A 21,824-nucleotide genomic window follows, 5' to 3' on the forward strand; every position below is an offset into this window, starting at 1 on the left:
TCACTTTCGCCACATTCCCGTATCGTGCAAACATTCAATCAAGCGAACAGTTCAGGAAGTGTTTTAAATAGATTTTTTTTTTGTTTTGTTTCAAAGTAATGGATCATAACTATAGCGTTTGCTGGCTTTTCTTTCGTACTGTGTGTATGAATTAAAAAGTATTAAATAAAGGGGTAAGACAAAACAAAGGAGGAAATAGAGTAATACAGACGGGTTGATTTTTTTCCATTTTTTTTTTGCCTATTATTATGCTTATCAGTTGAACAACGTAGTATTTGGGTGGCCCGAGGAAGGACAGAAGAACTCAGTTAAAGCTTCGAAAGCTCTGCGTTTGTCATCATGATTTTTATGAGACTCTTTGAACGACAAGATCTCTTAGTAGACTTTTACTTAGTAGAAGTAGACTAGACGCAGTAGAAGCATGAAAACGTCGAGGTCATTCTCTTACTAAGAAGTAAGAGAATCACTAAAAGATTTGAACGGTGTGTCTTTTGGAAGCTGGTTTTCGTTCAAATGCTCGTGGTCCAAACATTGGTTGCAATATTTTTGGTGCTTCGATAGTGAAAATGTGTTTCTGATTTTTTGTGTGATCGTTTGGCACCTTCCTCTTCTCCTTTTGCTCAATGCAGTTCCTAATATACTTTCATGCCAGTCATCTAATAGCTTAGGAAATTTATTGATAATTATTGCCAAGTAATAAGAATTTTTCTTCTCTTTGGCTTAACGCCAAACCCTACATACTGTAAGGTCATGTCAGCCGCTTAATTTTAAGCTAATGGAGCCCATCGGTAGTCAAGAACCATTTTCAGTGAGGCCTATTTGATGCCAAAGTATCTTACTAAGCGAGAATCCAATAGCAAAGAAGCACCTTAGCTAACTAAGTATTTTGGCGGACGAGTTCTCTTGGTAGAAGAGGTACCATTTGTCAGCGAGACGACGAACAGACGACAAAGAACCATAGTAGATAATATCCAATAGTTCATGGGGCTCTTTGAACATAAAATATTTAAAAAATTCCACAAATTATTCAACACAACGTCGTCATTATATTTAATCACATCCTTAATTGTTTCCACATCAATTGACAAAAGTGTATGGCTTAATTATCCTACCATTATTTGCATTGTTTAACATTGACGACATCAATATCCCTACGTCATAACATGACACGGTAAGTAACGTTAAATTTGATGTTCTCTACGCATGAACCACAGCGCTGGTTAAAATAACTGCGAGACACTGTACAGTCGTTCCGGCGTACCCATACAACCACAATTTAATCCCCCGGTCGGCAGGTCAGTTGGTCGATGAAACTGTTGAATCAATCTCGGCTGTCCAAACGGCCACGAAGCGGCCACGTCCCGCAATGTTTTATGAACCCCCAACAGTTGGCTGCAATCGACCGCAGCTGCAACCGTTAATGCGTGTGTCCCGAGACACATGAACCGAGACCGGTCGACACATTCGCTAACCGGGCTCACGACCGTGGTGGTGTAGGTTAGGTTTTGCATGGTCAAAACAGTGGTTTAACAGGTCGGTCCAGCAAGCAGTTCGACTCCTTGCAAGCGACTCTCGCTCACTCACGCCAATTTATCTCATGCCGGTCTTGTAGGAAGAGGGCGGCAGGTTGCGCTACGCGCTGTACGATGACATGCTCCGTAACAGTGGAACCTAATTAGCGGGTGGACTCACCTTTCGACTACTAATTTCCCGAAACAAACGCAAACACCGCATCGTCACCCTGTCCTCGTGCTGCTACTGCTGACCGTTGGCACACTAATCCTATTTCATCGTTATTTCTTCCTCGTCACCCTAACCGTGGTAGCAGTAGGGTAGAGCAGAGTCGTTAGGGTTGGGGCGAGTTGGTTAACGTTGTTATCAGATTATCTCGATTAAATTCTCCACCTTTCGGCGGCCGAGTGTTTGGGTGCCGGTACGCGTCCATGTCACGGACGAGGTCGGATCCCTGTCGCACGCAATTACCGTGTATCAAAGCGGACAGACAAAGCCGGGACGGTTCGAAAACCACCAGGACAGCGTAACAGGCAAACGATGTTTGACTTGACGGTGCGAAGCCAAGCGTTTGCGTAGCTAGTAATTCTTGAGGTAGAATAAGACTCAAGACTCAAGAGACTTGCAGAATTGGTTGTGATTAAGATATTGCTAATATTAGAATAACGAATTACTTTTCTAGGCAATTATGAATACAAGCGTTAGCGAAATATTCAAATGATTATTCCATTGCGTTTATTCTTCATCGGATTCTACCCTCTGCAGTTGCGTGTCTAAGTTGCAAAGCAAATAATCAAAAAGCGATTATAATAACAAGCAGCTAATTAGCTTAATTAATTCTTTACCATCAAAGACCATAAACGGTACAAGAAAAACTAAAATAAACAACATTAAACACCGTCGCCCCAGTTTTTGTGCGATCAAAACGGAAGGCGTAAAATAAATTAAGCCTCCACAAAAAGTAGTCTGCAGAATTAGCTTTCCGGAAAGGAAGGTAAAATGGGCATAAAAACCGATTTCCATTTCGGACGTTCAGTTTGCCTTTTTGCCGGAAATGAAGAGGTGTGAGTAAAACTGTGATACGTATTTGTTTTTGTTATAAAAAGGGCAACATGGAGATTTGATGGACTGCGAGCCTGCCCACACTAAAAGGAAGTAGAAATTAGTTTGTAAGGAAGTTATGTTGTCAGTACTAGTTTTTAAGAATAACTTTCGTTGCGAGGATCTTCTTCTTGGCTTAACGAGCTCTAAAGTCACGCCGGCCATCGAATGGCTTACTAGAATTGTCGATATCATGTAGTTGGATAGTCAGTCCTCACTACGGGGGCACGGTCCGGAAGGATTAGAACCCCGGTCCTGCCGTTTGAAGACCGGCGCCGCTGTCGCCTACACCACCGAGCTGCAGGCGATTGAGCTTGAATAAAAAATTATTCATCTGAGATCATACAGGTTACAATGAGCGCGAACGATTTATTGACTACGACGTGCATCTTGTTGAGTACGAGCTGGTAAGGGTCCTCAAATTTTCAAAGAACCTGTCCTCTAAGGTCAGCAGATTCGACGTGATAGGGTCCTTTGCGGGAGTAATACCTCGCATATTTCGTGATCGCATTTTATAGAGGATCCTTTAAAATCCTAGTACGATGTTCTGATCAATTAATTCCTTATTCCTAATCGTCCAACTTTGCAATAGCGTATGCAATAAACAAAACGACAAAATGATCGATTTTTCATGCGACTACGCTGTCCTCTAGTGATCATTCCGCCGGTCAGTGGTCAATGTATAATAGTTGACAATATAATTTAAGAATTTGAGAGCTATTTCAGTTTAGTTATATTGAAAAAAACTACACGGTATAGTTTGTGCTATAGTTCGTATAGTAGTAGCGGAAGCCTGGATTTGGTCGTCTGAACATTTTAAGCGACAGGAGCATTCAACACAAACTGTGGTTCACAATCAGTGTAAAGAAAGTCATGTCCATTCGCCTGTATTTCAAGACTACCAGACACGAGAGACGAGAACGAGACTTAAGGTACAAGGAGCCTCCCAAAAGTTATCGACTTCCAGGTACTTGCAAAGTTCCAAATGCCACAAAGATTTCGAAAGAGGTTTCGTCAAAGATTCGAAGCGAACGCTGGAAAACATAAAGCATATGGAGATCCTGGGACACACTGGGAGATCCCAACCATTTTCCCTAGAATTATTGTACACGAAAAATGGCGAAAACATTAAATACATCGATTATCCTGTTGTTATATTTGTAATTTCAATTTATTTTTCATTTTGCTAAGCATGTCCTTTAATATGTGTTGAAGGCTCTTCTAGCCTAGGAGAGTATTTCCTTTTTCTTAAATCAAGCTTATATGAAACACTATACACACCACCATTTATAAGAATCGTTCAATATTCTCCTTTACTCTCACCAGTCTGCCTTTCTATCCACCAACGCCAGCGAAACCATTCGTCACTATAAATAGCGCGAAAGTAAGCACAATCCTTCCCGGGCGGAAGGCAAAAATAAACAGGCTCGGAACCATAATTTCATCATAACATTATCGTGTCCCGCTGCTTTTTTGCGGCACACAAACAAAACCTATAAAACCGCGAAACCCGCAGTGAAGCTAAAGCACGGCACGATACATCAACTAACGCTTACCAGCATGCAGCCGGCAGGCTGTTCCGGCCAATAAAATCACTCCATTCATATCTCGCCCGTTTGGTGGCCAATCCAACGGGTGACAGGCGGGATTTGTGCGTAAGCTCAAAAAGCTTTCCACAAAAAAGTCAAACCGCGAAGGTTTTGTTCGCCTCAAAAACCGGACCGAAAAGAATCACTTGACAAACACATTCGCACCCGGCTCACGCACGCCGATGGTAATAAGCGGGTTGGAGCACCGGGGGGATGATTGAAAACTGAGCTTTCCCGGGTGATATAATTCGATAACTACCCGCAAGCCGGTTGGTTTGCTTTTCCCGCTCTGTTCTTGCTGTGTGTGCGTGGGGTTTATTTTATTTTTTTATTCATCCAGCTCCAACAGCTTGCTAACACTCGCTTAACACCAACTGACGCAAAATGGTTCGACCGCGATGGCTTTTCAGTGCAATAAAAATGATTTGTCTCTCGAAATTCGATAATTCGTTCGACCAGCCATCGGGAGTGTAAGGCGCAACGTGCGTGCTAACAGCGTGAGCCATTTCATCGCCAATTTTCCCGAAGGATACGGTCCGGTGCGTCTTGTTTGTTTCCGAGGGGTGCACGCTGTGTGTAGTGTTATGCAAAAGACCGACGAAACATCGGAGGCCAACACACGGTCGAGTACGAGATCCCGAGAATAAACTGCACGAATGGTATACCAATACTGGCGAATGCAAATAGAAAAAAGAACATCCAACAAAACCCCAAATCCTTTCCAATGTTTCATCATCTTGTGGCAGCTTTTTCCAATAGGATCGGTAGCAAAAAAAAAAATGGCAAAAAATGGCTCGCCCCGAAACGTACCGCCATGAATTACCGCCGCTGGTCTTTACGCAAAGTGGTGACAATAAAATAATAAAATACATAAAACGGAATCACCACACTACACAGCCCACGCACGAATGGGCTGCCAAATGGTAAACGGGGGGCTCGTAATGGGATTTTTTGCTTGCTTTAGGTTTTTTCTACAGTTTGATCCTCATAAGGCAATGATACATCGGGTTTGCTGGTGCTGTGAGGAAGCTTCCTTTTTTCAATTCAATGTTCTATTTGCATACTACCGACTGCACGCTGCTTGTCAATTTTGCGGTGCGTGAGTGTGTGAAAATTGAGAAAATGGTAATATTGGGCGCAATAGACACGTGGCTCTATGTTTCCCGTTTGGATTTTATTTGAATTTTACATAAATTGACAGTTTAATGGATATCGATAGTTTAAGATGAATTAACGGCGAGCATAATTTACTCTGCATCCCCACTGTGCGTATGTTTTATTTGCAAAGCGTTTATTTTATGATCATATTTTGGAAGAATGCAAATATTTTCTCCTTTTATCCACTTTTTTAAGGTATGATTTGTGCGATTAATTCACAACATTTGTTGTTGATGCATTAATTTGACATGAGTGGCACTAAAGTAAAGGCGTTAAATAAACCAAACTTATAATCGTAAACTTATATCGTTTACTTTAATAGCACATCCAAGTGAATTTTTGATCAATCTTTGTGGGAATGATTCACCCGGAATAATATTATACGGATGACTTGTGTACAATTTTTCACTTCGTTAAACAGTGTACAACATTAGTTTTGAGGGTTTCAAAAAAAAAAAACAAAACAAAACAGCAAAAGATTTTTAAGTCCCAGGACGTGTGTTTTCGAGTAGAGTTTCTTTCAGTATCAAATTATAAAGAAAAAGGCTCCGAAAACCCTTCTTTTAAGCTTGTCACATGCGCTTTGTACGCTTTAAAACTGATCATTTTTGTTTTCTACGCAAAAATAAATCACAATAAACACTTGGTGTTAGCAAACATAGTCCTATAGTTTACAAGCAATCGAAGTGGATTGTCATCACGTGCTCCTGCGATCGTTTCCAACCGGCTTTGGTTACCTTTTGCATATCTGCACCGGCAAACTGCACAGTTAACTCGTGGCTCACTTTCCTGCTCCACAAGCACAGGCGAGTGCATTGGCGTCTTCCGTTAGTATGATCCAGGACGACCTATCGAGAACTACGATGAGGCAAGATTTTCTGGACAGTGTGCACTGGGATTTTGCTGCTTACGTTATTGCCCAAAGATACGATCTACCTTAGGAGCAGAGCTCCTCTATCAACTCGAGATCGTAGCCGTCAACTGATACTCTGCTTCCGAGATGGGCTCTATCATAGCCAGAGCCTCTGGCAAGCAGTGGTTTGAATGTACTGATATCGAAGTTCGAGACAGGATTAATTGAACGAAAATGCGAAACGCTGAGACCGGTGGCTTTTTTAATTTAAACAAACTTCCTTTTTTTCTTAATTCTCAATAATTCATTTAACCTTGTACTTCCTTCCTCGAATTAAAACAACCTCCTATGACATGAAAACCAGCTCACTCAATTAATCAAATTAGTGACTAAAATGTAGTATAAATCTTTAGAATTGATTCAACATTCAAAGATCATAAACGAGTTTTATTGTTCTAAGGTTTGATATTTTGTAATAGCTTTTTGATTATCGGTTCCTCCTGACCATCTTCGGCTTTCGATCTCCCTTTCACTCCCTATCTCTCTACTAATACACAAACAATAAAACCGCCATTTAAATCCCTCCACACAACTTCCAAAATCTTTCCTTAAGCTCTAATTGTGCCTGTCACAACCGCACCATAAGCATAAGCTTTTTATGACCCATTTGGGCAAGTTTTAATCACACACGAACACAACTCAACCCGTCCAGCCTTAGAACCGTGCTGCGGATAGGAAAATCAAACGTTCTACCTACACAAAACCGTTGTGCCATAGAAATGGCACAACAGCTTCTTCAAGCGATGATGAAGCATTAATAACCCATTGTGGCAATCTGTTTTCTGGCAGTACGTCTTCCACAGCATCCCATCGACACTATGCTGTCTGTGTAGCTAAAGTTTCGTAGCTGAAAATGGTAAGTTATAGCTACCCGACCTATTCCGAGAAATGAGATGTAAAATGGTATGTTTTTTAGTACGTTATCAGGGATCATTTATGCTAGCATTTAACGTCATTTCTGCAGCAAAAACATGATAACCAACAATGGAAGCATTACAATTGCACGAGCTATTAACCTCTGCTGTCCATTCGTTTCCAGTTCCACACTTGAAAACATAACCTTTCGTCTCGAAACAACTCCAAAACTCTCGGACCTGGCATTGCACAGCATCCAGCACGGCTTACCTAGAAGCAGGGAATAATTTAATTTATAACACCCTTACACGGCTACTCATCTATCCTGCCAGTGCCAACTGCCATCCTCAATGTGTATCTCTCGCTCTCTAAAACCTCGATCCAATTCGATGGTGGTAACCATTTTAGAGCTAACCGGCAGTGAGCCTGTATGGCAATAAATTTTCAATATTTACAATCAAAACTACACTCGTTCGGACGGACACGTATCCTGTTTGCCTAAGACCATGGGTAAAATAAAAAGGGAGAAACAGGGCACGGAAAATGGTTTTTGAATCATTTCCACCGCAATGAAACAATAGGCTTCGAAAGGCCGGAAAACCCAGAGGTGTATCCCTTTCCATCGTCTAATTCGAACCATTTGTTGCTGGCGAAAAAGCAGGAATTGCGGGCAAGCCTCTTTGTTATTTGAACCACCGAGAGGTACAGCGAGAACGATGGGCCAGAACGAGGCCGAGAGATAATAGATGTTTGTAACCACAATAAAATGGTTAACAATGGCAAAACTGCGTGCACCATTTTATCGTATTACATATGACTGGGTTTATCTGCTCAAACTGATCAAAACCGATAAGTAAAGCAGTTTTGCAAATGTTTAAATGGGCAATTGTTCCTTTTTTTGGTTCTGTTTATCCTTCTGGCAGCGGTTGAAGGTAGAACTTGTAGCTAATGGGCATGTAAATACGTCCTACAATCTGTGTGCTTGTATTTGCACCAGTTTATCACTTGCACGAGAAATTAGCTCTAACCTTTCTGGCTGGCGTTTAGATCTTGTGGGCATGGACAAGGGAGTTAAAGCTGTTCAGTGCTCGGCTGTGGGTAAATTGGAAGATGATGAACTGATAAGGTTTCTCGAGTTGAAAGAGCATTCTGGTAGGTTTCAGTGCTCGGAATCGGTATTTATAGTTTGAGAGGTGGTTAATGGAGGAATGCTTTTATTACGAGATATTTATAGAGATTTCACCACAGTCAAAATTTGTAGATTTGTAAAAATATTTCTTTGATTGTTTGTGGTCTTTATGGAAGACCACATGGACATCCATTTTTTCATCCGAATATGAATCTTGAAGGCATACGATAATGTTTATCGGAATGATGCTTATTTAATTAAATAAGAAAGTTTAACGAATTTTAGTAAAATTCAAATTAGTGTCAATATTGTCAAAATTATAAAAAAAATTTTACAACGCTGATAAGACAAATGGTAATCATTAAAAAATCGTTAAAACTAACAGAAAATAATGGATGGATTCTTGCAACAAGACGAGACTAAAAAAAGAAAGAAGGAATCTGAAACAGAAATAAAAGACATTAACAACATCGATAAAATTAGATAAAAATTGTCACAGAACCATAATACATGAACAATATACCGCAAGAAAATTTAGAGAAGTACCATTTTACTGAACATGTTTCAGTCATGTCTTTGGACATGTCGGTCACCCTTACTTTTCCCCATACATATGAGCCAAGCAGAGGCTCATTTACCCGTACTGGTGTCTAAGGTACGACTAGATACTCAATTTGCACCTTGTGACAGTGTTTAGAACACGTTTCTATACATTTTTCATTTTTGTGTCACGACACCATACCCTCTTACTATAAAAATAAAACTAGGCTTACAAAATTATAGAGAAAAACACAGCAAATCAAAAGCTTTATAAAATTATTTACGATTATTTTACTGAAAAGTAGATCAAACTAATTTATAAGGAAATAAATACCCAAACATCTATCTAAAGAAATTAACAGTAATAATAAAATGAAGAAAAAATATTTCAAAACAAAGGATTCATCTTTTAGAACCATCTAATCAAGCAATATTTATCGATGAGAGGTTAACGTTTGTACAAAATTATGTTAAGTCAAACTAACTTATTAAAAAAAATGTTGAGTTAAAACTAAGCCAAATTTTTTAAAAGTGATTTTAATGATTTTTTTGCAACTAAATTCATTCAGTTTTCCTCCTGGTTCTCTCTTTAGTGAACAAAGAAAACAGTGTAATGTTTATGTATTAATTCATCTCCTTTATTTTTTGTGACTTTTTTATGACTCCATATTTTATCACCAAACCACCTCCAGTAATAGCCACTTTCGTTCTAAACACATTTACCCAGAATAACAACAACGGCTTTGTGGAATAATTACAGCCTGCGACACGTTTTAATTGCGTTTAAAAATTGATCCTAAACACCATCGGACACTAGCGTTTTATTATTTAGGCAACACAACTGCTTCGTCGACCAAGTTTGCACTCGAAAATGCATCCCAACTCCCAGGGAAACCCCGCTAAAGAAAACAAAAAGGTCGGAAACATTTGTGCATTTCTACAAAGCCATTCTCTAATGCTCCCCCCGGTACCTGGTATCATCTACTAACGGACTGCAAAGGAATTATTTATCTGCACAATCCCGAGCAGTTGGTTTGCTAGTGGCAGACAGCAAAAGCGTTGCGGCTTAGTTTGCTACCATTGTGTGTGTGTGTGACTCTGTGTAGGTTCGGGCATTATTACTGCATGGAATATTTCTCCTCCTATTGCATATTTCCTCCCTTTTGCAGACCGGTTGGAATGAAATTAATTCCAGCTCATCCTGCCATCTACGTGGATACGCTTCGGGGTTTTGATATGTTTGCACCTTCCCAGGAATGTTGCGGGAGGTTGAAGAATAAAAGAATGAATTTTGATGACTAGTGCCACAGCGCCCGATGTAAGCTTCGCTGACCTTCCCTCCGTGTGTTCATTACGGTAGGATGAAGATTTGAAGGTCTGATAAACCTAGACCCGTGTACCGCAAAAACTCGGAGCTACGGTACTGTCAACTACTCCTGGTACATCTCACTATCATCAGCACGACCGAGCGAAAGGAAGAGAGGCGTACAGTGTCCGTGCATTGCCCGATGGACATAGGGTTTATGACATATTTTATTGGAAAAACGGTTTTTGGCACACACACACACACCGAGCACCACAAACAATCTGACGAGGGAAATATTTTTCTTCTAGCTGCTCCATCGCTCATGGTTCAAGCAGATCCCTCCTCCCCAACCCACTGTCCATCTTCATCCCTTCAACTATCACTCCTACTCCCCCCCCCCCCCCCCCCTTCCCAATGCATGTTCCATTTATCTCTGCGAGTCAAAAAGCTACGGATGAATTCTGACACCACGCTCGGCATTGTCCTGGGGAACTCGTAGTACTCCTATTCCTGGTGCCCCTTTTGTTATCTCTGCGGTAGGTGAATTTTAATGAACGATAGCATGGTAATCCCTCTTTTATGATTTATTTATGGCTGCAATTTGGAAACGATGTACTATCTACTCCATCTACCCCCAAACGTCGCCCATGTACGGACGATGGAACCGGCTTGGACGCGTTACCACAGGCAATGTCGTCTCTCTGCTCAACGATTGTTCAGTTTTTGATCAGCGGCAGTGTAATGGATGGTACCGGTCAGTCGGAGCATTTGTGAAACGCAAAAAAAGACCACAACCCCATCCCCCATCCCCCAACACCGTAAAGGGTTGCGCACTTGAGTCCGATTCAGGTGGTGCGACCTATTCCAGAAATATCGTATGCGTGTGTGTTTGTATTTTTGGGTCCTTTTTTGCTGTTGTTGGGGGGATTGTAGTTCTAAAAATGAATTGTTCCATTGTGATCAAAGTCGAATGTAGGTTGTGCGGAATTTGGACGAGTGAAGGATAACGGGAAGATTACACAGTTTTATGAGGCCATTGCAGAAAAAACCGACAACCAAAAAAGGATCTAACAAAGTAGTTAAGTGCCTGTTAAGTTGTGTAAGGGACATACGTTGATCTTGTTAGATGTTTTAAGGATAGTAACTGCTTTGGGGCATGCTTCGTAGCAAGATATGATAAAAAAAGGAATGTAGGCTGGTACTCGCCTTGATAATTCGTCGTTTAATTAATGCTTTCTGTGAATTGTGAACATCTCCGTCAGGAAGGTTTGAACTTTTGGTTTGGAGACCAAAACGTGAATTAAAAGTGATAACTAACCTTCAAACGGAACTTATTCAGAATATATTCTCCTTTTTTTAAAAGTATTTTTATACTTACTTGTATTAAGGAGCCTTCCAATTCGCTTTTTGACTTGTCTGAATGTATTGGTTGTCTATTTTACGCTGGTTCTTGAATGTTGTTACCCAATATTCAAGCTTAACGCATGTGAGAAAAGTAGAAGAATGGTTTTAAGAGAGCCCTGTTCTGCATTCCACATTCTGCATGCAGAATTAAACGATCGCATCGATCTCACAAACGTGTCGTTTGTAATTGACGGAAGTTTCCCGTCTAGGTGTGACTAGAAGCGGGCCGAGCTTCAAATCCCACCTGTACTGTTTCTCCGTATTGAGGAATGATTATCGAAACACGAGGATTCAGTGACAGTTCATATAATAAAAAGCAGTCAGCAGGAAGGACATAGTGGACACCCTGGAAAAACAGCAAATTAGATGCAGGCTTAGGACATTTTCTTGCGACACTCCAATGGTTGTTAGCAAGAAAGATTCAGAACCAACATGGTCGAAGCTAACACAAACACGAGCGAAGAGACAAGAAAGAAAAACCCAAAACACCAAGTCGGAGCGGAGTGAGGACGACCTTCAAATAGGGCTTGAAATTGAATTTTGCTATGTTTATGCTATATATGCTTTTTATTCAAATGTATTTGAAAACGATCCGAGAAAATTCCTATCCTTGCTGTGTCTAACAGGCATTCAGTTATCTAACCTATAAAACTTAATAAGAATATAGGGTGGATGAGTTGTTTCCCCTGTTGGGCAATTGGCCCTGTTTGGCAAACTAACCGACAGGTTACGAAGGAAATAAAGTCATTAAAAAAACTTACATGAAATTAATGCCCAAATATTCACTACAACCACCAGGCGTTTCCATTCTCCAGAAACCTTTGTTTGTAAGAATGCGGTAACTTTTCTATCAAATAGATACGACAAGTGGTCGTTTCTAATGATATGCCAAGTACGCTTCAACACAACCACGGTATCGTGTTTGTTTATTTGAGTGTAAAATTCGCGAAACACTACCTTAACTTTATCTTTATCTCTAGCGAACACTTTCACCCACTTTCCTACAACATTTCCTAGTATTGCATGTTAGAGTCACATTATAAAGTCTGCTGCCAAGAAGCCTCTCGACACCATCCAAAAACCATTGAAGGTATCAGCGTAGCGAATTTCTAGAACTAAAACTATGTAACAGTAGAAAATGGTGCTTGAACTTTACGCTGAGTTAATGATTTTGTCGGAATTTTTGCCGGAACACCAGACTGGAGCTAGATTGGTGAAGGTTTTTGGGTTCACAAATTGATTGACGCACCGAGTACAGGCTGAGCTGCGCTTAAAGGCTGTGAAACAATTCCGAAAGAATGTCAATCACAGATTGATACATTTATTTATTTTGTTTAAAGCAATATTAGTAAGTTACTAACCGAAGATCTGTTTTCGCTATTCCAACAGATGGAAAAGATTTTTTGAACAATTTTCTAATTTGATTCTCTGCTTATTTCGAAAGCAGTGCATGAATTTAGGCGCTGAAGCATTAATCAGATAGCTTCGAAATAGCCGAAAAACGCCCGGAAGCGTTTTAAAGATGTATCGAACTTTTTTAATATAAACTTTTCCGATTCACAGCCTCGTTCTTTTGGTGGGTCCTAACCCATAAAAAAAAGGTTACGACTGACGAACATGTTACTTGTTGTAATGTTCTCCTGACAAGCATGTTCCCCCCACGTCAGCACACCCAGAATGCTGTTGGCGCGAATACGGATGTAGTACTACTCCCATTCATTGCTTCGAGATCGATATCAAACAGTGTGGAAGGAAATTTCCCGAAAACAATACTTAAGTTTGTCAAAGATCATCCCTTCCGGGAGTGACACAGTTTGAAAAGTCGCTTAAAAACCATATTGTTAAACTTTTATCATAACCCCTGTTCCTTTATGTTCCCGAATGAAGTCACACACTCTCACGGATCATTAACGAAGATGCTAAAATCACATGGGAATCTATCGTACGCTGTCAATGCTGGAGAAGCAGCACGTAAAGCGCAGCGCACTCCATCTACAGGTTACCAGCAAGATATTAAAGCCAAAAACCAACCAAGAAAAAGTGAACTCCCCAGTAGACTGAAATTAATTAGAATGTAGAACTTTCAATCGAATTGGTCCCCGCCGTCTTCTTGTGTTATCGGCATTCAAAGCAAGGATTCTAATGCGTACTGCCAGCTGAACACGTGTTTTGCTGTGGTTACAATCTTCTCAGCTACTATAGCTACTACTGCAACAACGAATGATTGAAATTGATGATCGAAATAACCATTTGCGTTGAGCACAAATGCAGCAGAGTAATGAAAGAAGTAATGAGAACGAGGTTCACAATCCCCACCGTAAGACAATGGGCCTGATACGTGCATGGACGGTGTTCGCTTTCCTTGTGCACCTTTTTCTGCGCAGTGACTTAGTTAATAATGGACGATTGCATTAGCAAGAAGCACCAATTAATTAATTGTTACTGGAAAAAGGGGTGTCGAGACCAGACAACGAGTTATTAGAATAAGGAATAAATTTGTTGCGGAGTTCCTCTATGAAGTAGTTTAAGCTACTGAATGGTTTGTTTTAATGACAAAAAAGTGAATATGCTCTTTGGAGTTTTTCATAATGAATTTTCTTACGTTCTAGCGTAGATGTCAGATAGAGCAATTATTCTGACGGTGACCAAAGCCTGAAGAATCAAATAGTTGATAGGCGATTTAAGGCTCCATCAGGCTGCATCAGGTGGACTCAAACTTGCCGGATGTCGAATATAGGCATGGGTGAAGGGTTCGATTCTATCTGGATCGTATTTCTGGAAACGTATTGCACTCCTGACCATGCTCAACCTTGTGCAGACTAAGGAAAAAAGAGGAAATAAATTGGAAAAATGTCTTCAGTTTCATCGTTGGTGAAATGCCAAAAAAAAAAAAACAAAAAATATTATAACTTATTCTTTTACTTGCTTATCAGGCAATGCCCTCGCTTTATTCTCTTTTCTTGTTGATCTTCTGAAAACGAGTTTAAAAAAATCAATCAATTTTAATGGATACACTTAAGAAGAAAGAAATTTAGGTAGAACTAATAGCGGTAAAGGCTTTCCACTTTGCCGATGATGTATCGGCAACAGTTATGCAGTTAACTTCTCCAAAAACAAACTCCAAAGCCTTACTGAATGTTGTAAGGCTTTTTGTATTGCGTATTGCCTACATTTTGGCGTATGAAATTAGTATGAATTTTGATCATTTTTATCATCCTTTAAAAACAAAATTCTTTTCTGTATTTCAGCTATTAGTTCTATTCAATTAGAATTTATGGCAAAAAAACTACAACAAACGAAATACCTTAACATTGCTATATCTCTCACTATTTCAAGTTCAAATTAATTCTACCCTGGTGCGTTTCAACTCCATACTTTTTGCTGCTCAATCCTTCATTTACAAACCAAACACCCACTACATCACGTACACGTGCCATATGGTGGCGTGTCTGGTGCCGGGCGTAAACGGGCTCCAGAACAGCCCACAAAGGCCTGTTCCGAAAATCTATTAACGATCAAAAACCCTAACTACCGGTTTGCATTCTGGTAATGGTTACACTTCGTCAGCTACAGGCCGAGTGTGGACCACAGACCAGTGGCCCCCAGAAGGAACCTAGCAGCGCGTGTTGGGGAGATTGTGGTGTAGTATATCTGTGCCATTCTTCTTCTCATCCGTCTTTCTTTTTTTTTTTGGTTACATGCTTCCAAACCAAACACCCATTCCGTGACACAATTTGTAGCATGCTGATGGTGCGTCGTATCGTTCCGAGGCTGGGATCGCCACAGTGCGTCGAGCAAGAAAGTCTATTACCCGAAGAAGACACCAACGAGATGTGTTGGGCCGCTGCAATGGGACTTGATAGTATGGAAAGCACCGCCATAAACCATGCACTTGAAACTATCCACTGTAGCCAAGCATCATCGTCCAAGTCCCGGTCGGGTGCTTCAGAAGGGGCGTTAGCAAGACACAAAAAACCGAGCCGTACACGCACACAAGCCTGCGGCCTCCAACCCTTACATAATGCATGGCTTTTACTGCTGCATGGAGTCGCATATTTTCTCCGGCGTTCAGCGCAAACCATTCAGCAAGCGGATGCCAACACACCAATACGCACTGTTGGTTCGGTTGCGATTCATTCGTTGCGATGCGTGCTGTGGTAGACGGGAATGTTCATTTGTAGCTAACGAGTACTGCAGAATCGTATCAGTGCAGCTAAAAAAAATACGGGAAATAAAATCGTTTGTTTTTCCAAATAAATTTGATTTTCGTTTTTATTTATCTAGGATTTTCAATTCAATTTACTTTTTCGCTGTTTTTTTACTTTTCAACTTTTTTATCCGTCCACTTTAATTACTCTTTTTTATTCTTCTGTCTGTTGTTTGTGATTTAAATTTGTACCAAACACAGTTTTTTCTACGTCATTTTTCACAAAAAATGAAGTATATTTTTCTCTAATTTTTTTATAAATTTTACAAACTTTTACAACTTTAGCTCTTCAGTATTTCAAATCTAATACCCATACTTAGTATAATTTGAATCATAATTCCTATCCTTTATTTAACTTTCAGTATTATTACCACTGCTTCCGCCCATACAACTCCACCATCCAACGTACTAATAACGTGTTGTGAGTTCCATTTACTTAACATTTATTCCCTTCAACTCGTATCCTGTCGCTGGTCTGACCATCTGGTAGATTTGAATGACACGCAGCAAAACATTCTCACAGATGGGAAAGTTTTTGTATCCAGGGCGCTATTTTATCTGCTGCCGGCGACAGGATCACGTCGTATTTCGCAGGCGTCGCCATTAGACATTGTTGCTGATAGTCTGCCGTTGCTACTGCTTACTGTGTGAGCGTATCCTTCTTGCATGATGTTACCAACAGGACGCTTCTATCACAATTCATTTTCAAACCGAATGGAACGTGAATTTCGTCCCTTCTGTACAAACGTTTTTGGGTGTCATTTCCTCCCAAAAACGCGCACATATTTATATATCGAATCTACTTGGACCGTAACATTCCATCATCGGTCACCCGCTTCGGTTACAATGATTGGATGATAGATGAGGATAGTTTTAGTTTAACTGGAAGTCTTAGGTATCTGACGCATTCGTTAGTTAGTGGTAACATATTCCGTGGATTTACTGTTTACGAGCCACACGTAAGGAGGTCTTGTGTTCTAGAGTAAGGTTATTCTACGATCAGAATACATATTACAAAGCTTCCTACTAGTATACATTTCTCAGCAGAAATTAGCTACACAACCCATTTACTATCTCTGCAGCAGGAATAGCCCTAATAGTAAAATTTATTATTTATACACCATTCAAACCGTTGCACGTGTAGCTAATGAACGCAATTTCTCATCAGCAAAGGCTTAGGTGGGTCATTCTGCTTCGAATTACTTCTCCCGTTTCTTCTTGACCGGAGGTGTATCGGTAAGCTTCTCGGTCCCATCATACAGCCCTGCCCGGATGAACCTTTTAGCAGCAGGTTTGTCTAGTTGGGGACGTTTGGTTAGATTGTCGTGTACCGTCTCTAATCGTTTCATCGCTTCCCGCACCCGGTCGAGATCCGATTTAATGTCATCCTGTAGGGAAGGAGTATAATGGCTTGTTAGCGGATGTGGGTCGCGCAACATGGAATTTCCACTTACCATGACCGTATTGGGGCGACCTAGCAGTTTCTCGTGCATCCAGAATAGTGCATTCACACAGAACGCACATAGCGAATCGAACCGAATCTTTTCTTCCAACGTAAAGTTGGCGTATTGCTCGTACTCACGGTTCACCTTCGCTAGTGTTTGCTGGATCTGGTCGATGGCTTGCATGAGGTTTTCGTTGTTGCGGATAAACACGAGGTCGCCTTGCAGAACGCCATATTCGGACACCGTATGCTGTTCAGCGTCGGTATCTAATTTATCCACCATTTTTAAAGACTAGAACAGCAGACCAGTAGCAGATGTTGTAGTTAAGCTTGGTTTGAAAATAAAGTTAATTTAAAAACGGTTTTGGACACTTTTTTCACAGTTTTGCGCGATTAAATTCGGGTACCGCAAGCGAAAAAAGTAAACAAACACATTGCCGGTGGTAGTTGTCAAATTTACCTGAAGCGTTTATTGAGGCGTCGGTGTGTTAACTCAAGCGTCATTATTTTAGAATTGTTAAAATATCAACAAAATCATGGAATTAAAAAAAAGTAATTTTCTTTAATATCCTATTTCGTGTTCAAATCGTGCAATAAGTTTACAAAGATCATGTGCCCTATTTGGAAGGAAAATCACAATTGTAAGCAACTTTGCAAGTGTGTACAGCACACTGACAGCTCTCAGCTGTTTGTTGGTGTTTTTGTTGCTGTGGCGGATTGTTTATTGGTGGGGGAAGTGATTCCCAGCGTTTGATATCATTTTTCCTCCCGCAATAAATAGCGCATCAGGACGAAAATCCTGATTATTTATTAAAAGTAAGTGTACCTGAAACTGCATGTGCCAAACCGTTCACAAGCAACAGACAGATTTGATCGAAAATAACGCTAAATTACGCTGTGAATTTCATTTCGCGTAAGTGCTTGTATTGTGTAATCTTGTTGTGCTCGCTTTTAGTGATGTTTATCTTTTTTTTATGTTGAAAAATAATAAATTTATCTCATTCTAAATTACTTGGATTCTATGCTACCTATCAATTCGTATTACAAAGTGTGCAAAATCTATGTTGCATTCCAACTTTAGCAATCTCTGTCTCTCTCTCTACAAACACCGGGACCGGTTTTTCTGATCTGTTGCTCTCCTCTACTTTCTCTTTCTTTTCCCTTTACGCATAGGATGAATTACTTACGCACAGCATGCGAAATTGCACGTACATCGGCTGGTGTAACACGTTCGGTGACGCTGCCAAGATCACGTAGCACAACCGCTCGGACGCTCTGTTCTCAGATCGATCAAAAGCCACAGCAACCGAAAGCTGCTACGGCGGGATCAGGTGGCAATGGATCGACCATCAGCACACATACTCACTCACCGAATGCGCTGGAGAAGCGTATGCTGGTGTTTGCGAAACGCTACAAAAGCATCGAGGAAGTTCCTAACTTTGTCAGGTAAGTCCAGCCGCGGTTGATGTGCCATTTCATTACTACTTTATCATTTTACATTTACTCTTCCCAGCCAAGAAAAGATGGAACGTGTACGCAATCAGGTGCGAATCAAGATCGCCAACTACATGATGATTGCGACCGCGATAGGATGCATCGTGATGGTGATCAGCGGCAAGAAGGCACAGGAGCGTGGTGAATCGGTCGCCAAGATGAACCTCGACTGGCACAAGGAGTACAACGAGAAGGCACGCGCCGAGGACGAGGCAGCGGTGGCCGTTGAATCGAAGAAAAAATAAGCTTCCCAAAAGAGGATGTCCGCAACGAAATGTTTAAAGTGTGAATTTTTAGGCCATAGAAACAAGGTTAAATCCATCGTGTAAATACACAATTCAAAGCCACAAGAAAAGGATTTTTTGACGGTTTGTCTGCACCACAAGAAGGAAGGTTGCAGGTTTATTCTAACATACTTGGGACAATGTTCTCGTCTAGTAGAGTGTAATCGTTTCCACGTTGTACCACTGGCTAGGATCACGTGCAGTTTTGCTCGTTTTACGTTCTAACATGCGCCGCAGCGATGGTGCTAGTGTTTGCAGCTCTCTCAACAATCCAACATGCCTGTTGACAATGTCCAGCATCCGCTGCAACTGTTCGCGCACGGTATCTTCCGTCGAAAGTATAAACTGCTGGTAGTGAGAATCGAGCAGCACCATAATCCATCCAACCACCTGCTCATCGCTATCGAACGTATCTCCATTGTGGAGCGTTTCGCTCAAGGTTGCCATCGGATCGAGTAGTAGATCCTCGAGATGTTGCATCAGTACCGTAACGATGCTAAAATCTAGCTCCTTCCGGATGTACTGAGTCATCGGTTTGCGGTTGAAGCTACAGGAAAGTACCACATTTAGCAGATCGCGATGCGACGGATGGTTGGCCTGTGCTGTAACGATGATGTCTTGATTTGGTAGTTCCGATTCCAGTTTTTTTGGAACTTCAACGATTTCCGGTCGTTCCGAAGATTCTTCATCGTACGCTGGCACGGGTAAAGATAACGCGTACTTTAACGCTTTAACGATGGTTCGTTCCGAGATGACTGAGTATCGTTTGAGACACTTGGCAAGGTCCTCGGTAAGTTTTCCGTCTACTAGCACCGGCACGATTCGGTCAGTAATTTCCACCTCTGAGTAACCGCAACGTTCGAGCTCTTCTAGAATGATTTCAAATTTTTCACTCAAAATTAACGGTCCCAGCGAGTAGTCTGCATTGTTGAACAGCTTTATCTGCACCGTATCCTCAGGCAGCCAGTCACATTCAATCACATTCACTGCCATTGATTGACGATAAGCCGCACGAAGTGCTTCATCAAACTCATCAGCACTGTACAACCGTTTCAAGCCAGGCACGTTTGTAATCGTTTCCTCATCTTCCTCGTCGCTTTTGCTGCTCTCATCAAACAAACCACATTGCTTTGCCTTTTCGGTCAAACTTTCGCTAAACGAGTATGTGTCCAAAAATTCACACTCCTCGTTTATGCTTTCGTCATCGACCGTGTTCGTTAGATCGAACGTTGCCTGGCTGCCAATCATGTCCGACAGTTGCTTCTTGCTTATTTTAAACGGCACCACCGCAAGCATCTGCCCGAAGGCGAGTAGAATGTTGCTTTCCACCACCCAGAAGCGGGACGACACAAAGTACACCTTGAAGAATTGTTTCGCTTGAAACACTTTGAACTGTACGTTGAAAAGGACCAAAATCGCGCCGTCCTGATTTTTGTTGTTTGCATAGAACGCAACGTAGTCTTTGCCGATGCAGGTCATCGAAAGTGGTTGCTTCACGTTGAGCGTTTGTACCATTTCGATAAAATTGCCAACACCCTCCTCACGCTTAGGCGATTGGCCGAGGGAGAGCTGCAGGTTGAAGATCCGACTGTCAGACCCTGGAAAGAAAAAATAATATGTTTAGTAAAACAGAAAGATAACCAGCAAACTGTCGCTAAGTACAAATGGTTAGAAGTGAAGGTCCATCGCTTCCATCCACGATACAACTGCTGGCGAGCTTGATATCATCGCCGATCCTCTGCAATGCTATCTTTTCGAACCCTTTCTGAAGCTTTAAATCGGAAGGATTGAGCAGTGCATAGTTGAGCTCGAGCGAACCGTCGTCCTCCTTCCGCACAAAGTACGTCAACAGCGGTGTTCCATTATCCAGCACCAGTACTTGCACGTCACGGATTGTGTGCGTTTTGGTATCGACGTTCACGGCAGCCATTCTTTCATCGTTCACATTCGCTTTGTTTTGCTTTCTTGTTTCCAGTGCACTCTCGAGCGATTCACAGCTCCCATCGGCGTAAAGTAGTAGTGTTTGGCCGTTTGCAAGTGAGAACAGATCAAGGACGGAACGATACAGCTTCACCTTCTTTACCGTGTTGATATCGTTCTGATCTTGACTCCAGCACCGTATGTATTTCCCACCGAAAACACCCACGTAGCGTTCGGAACGAAAATCGTACACCACCTTGCTGCTGAGCCGGTCGAGTACGGTCCAGCTACGGATTTGTCGCTGATTACTCAGCTAAAAATTGAAAAAAAAAAAAGAATCAGAAACACCGGTCAAGCGGCCAGTTACAGAGCGACGTAAAACTCACCTTCACCACCAGTATGATATTTCTACCAAGCGTGTTGATAACACAGCCAGGATCAACATCCCGAGACAAGCCAAGAAAGTCGTCAACATTGTTAATGGGACACAGATTATAATAAGCGAGTAATTTTGCCATTTCGGAGAGATTTTGTTTAGCCAAGCAACACTAACCAGGGAGAAGGAAAACAACGTGCTTTTTGTTTGTGGTTCTGCAGTGTGACAGATTGTTTGACAGATGCCTCGAGCACGCAATGAAAACATGTCAAAAATTTGACACAAAATCTCGAGGCCAGCTAGCAGAGCGTCGAACAGCGCTGTTCCGTGCTCCGAAAGCAGGCAAGATAGGTGCAAATTTAGCGAAATTACGAATTATTTAGTGTTAATGGTGCTTTGCGGAATAATATACTGTTCGATTGGGACATTGGACTGAGAAAATAGTTAAAAAATAGGTGGTGTTTTTGCTTTGGTTTGCACCGCTATCGGCGCCGTAGTAGTGTTTGACAGGTGTGTGTGTGTGCAGGTATCGCGTTGGAATCATATCTCAGTGGCAAGTTGGCCAAGATTAATCGTGTGATCCAACGGGAGC

At 41.4% G+C, this 21,824-nt stretch overlaps 4 protein-coding genes across 4 annotated transcripts in view; 1 reads left to right on the forward strand and 3 right to left on the reverse strand.

The window, feature by feature from the left end:
* Window positions 1-21,824, reverse strand: part of LOC126561019 (chymotrypsin-2-like) — a 260,072-nt gene that overhangs the window by 227,982 nt on the left and 10,266 nt on the right. The window lies entirely within an intron of this gene.
* On the reverse strand, window positions 16,914-17,441 carry LOC126563210 (uncharacterized). The gene is made up of 2 exons (XM_050219837.1): window positions 17,169-17,441; window positions 16,914-17,102 (listed from the first exon to the last, which is right to left on the reverse strand). The coding sequence occupies exons 1-2, from the start codon at window positions 17,439-17,441 to the stop codon at window positions 16,914-16,916; spliced, it is 462 nt and encodes a 153-aa protein (XP_050075794.1).
* Window positions 18,067-18,904, forward strand: LOC126563173 (UPF0389 protein CG9231). Its single transcript, XM_050219797.1, has 3 exons — window positions 18,067-18,071; window positions 18,332-18,604; window positions 18,672-18,904. Exons 2-3 carry the CDS (start codon window positions 18,333-18,335, stop codon window positions 18,895-18,897), a joined length of 498 nt encoding a protein of 165 aa, XP_050075754.1. The 5' UTR covers window positions 18,067-18,071; window position 18,332; the 3' UTR covers window positions 18,898-18,904.
* LOC126561737 (uncharacterized) lies at window positions 19,087-21,382 on the reverse strand. Its single transcript, XM_050218046.1, has 3 exons — window positions 21,243-21,382; window positions 20,599-21,169; window positions 19,087-20,534 (listed from the first exon to the last, which is right to left on the reverse strand). The coding sequence occupies exons 1-3, from the start codon at window positions 21,372-21,374 to the stop codon at window positions 19,087-19,089; spliced, it is 2,151 nt and encodes a 716-aa protein (XP_050074003.1). The 5' UTR covers window positions 21,375-21,382.

This window comes from Anopheles maculipalpis, chromosome 3RL (assembly GCF_943734695.1).
Source record: "Anopheles maculipalpis chromosome 3RL, idAnoMacuDA_375_x, whole genome shotgun sequence".
Taxonomy (NCBI): domain Eukaryota; kingdom Metazoa; phylum Arthropoda; class Insecta; order Diptera; family Culicidae; genus Anopheles; species Anopheles maculipalpis.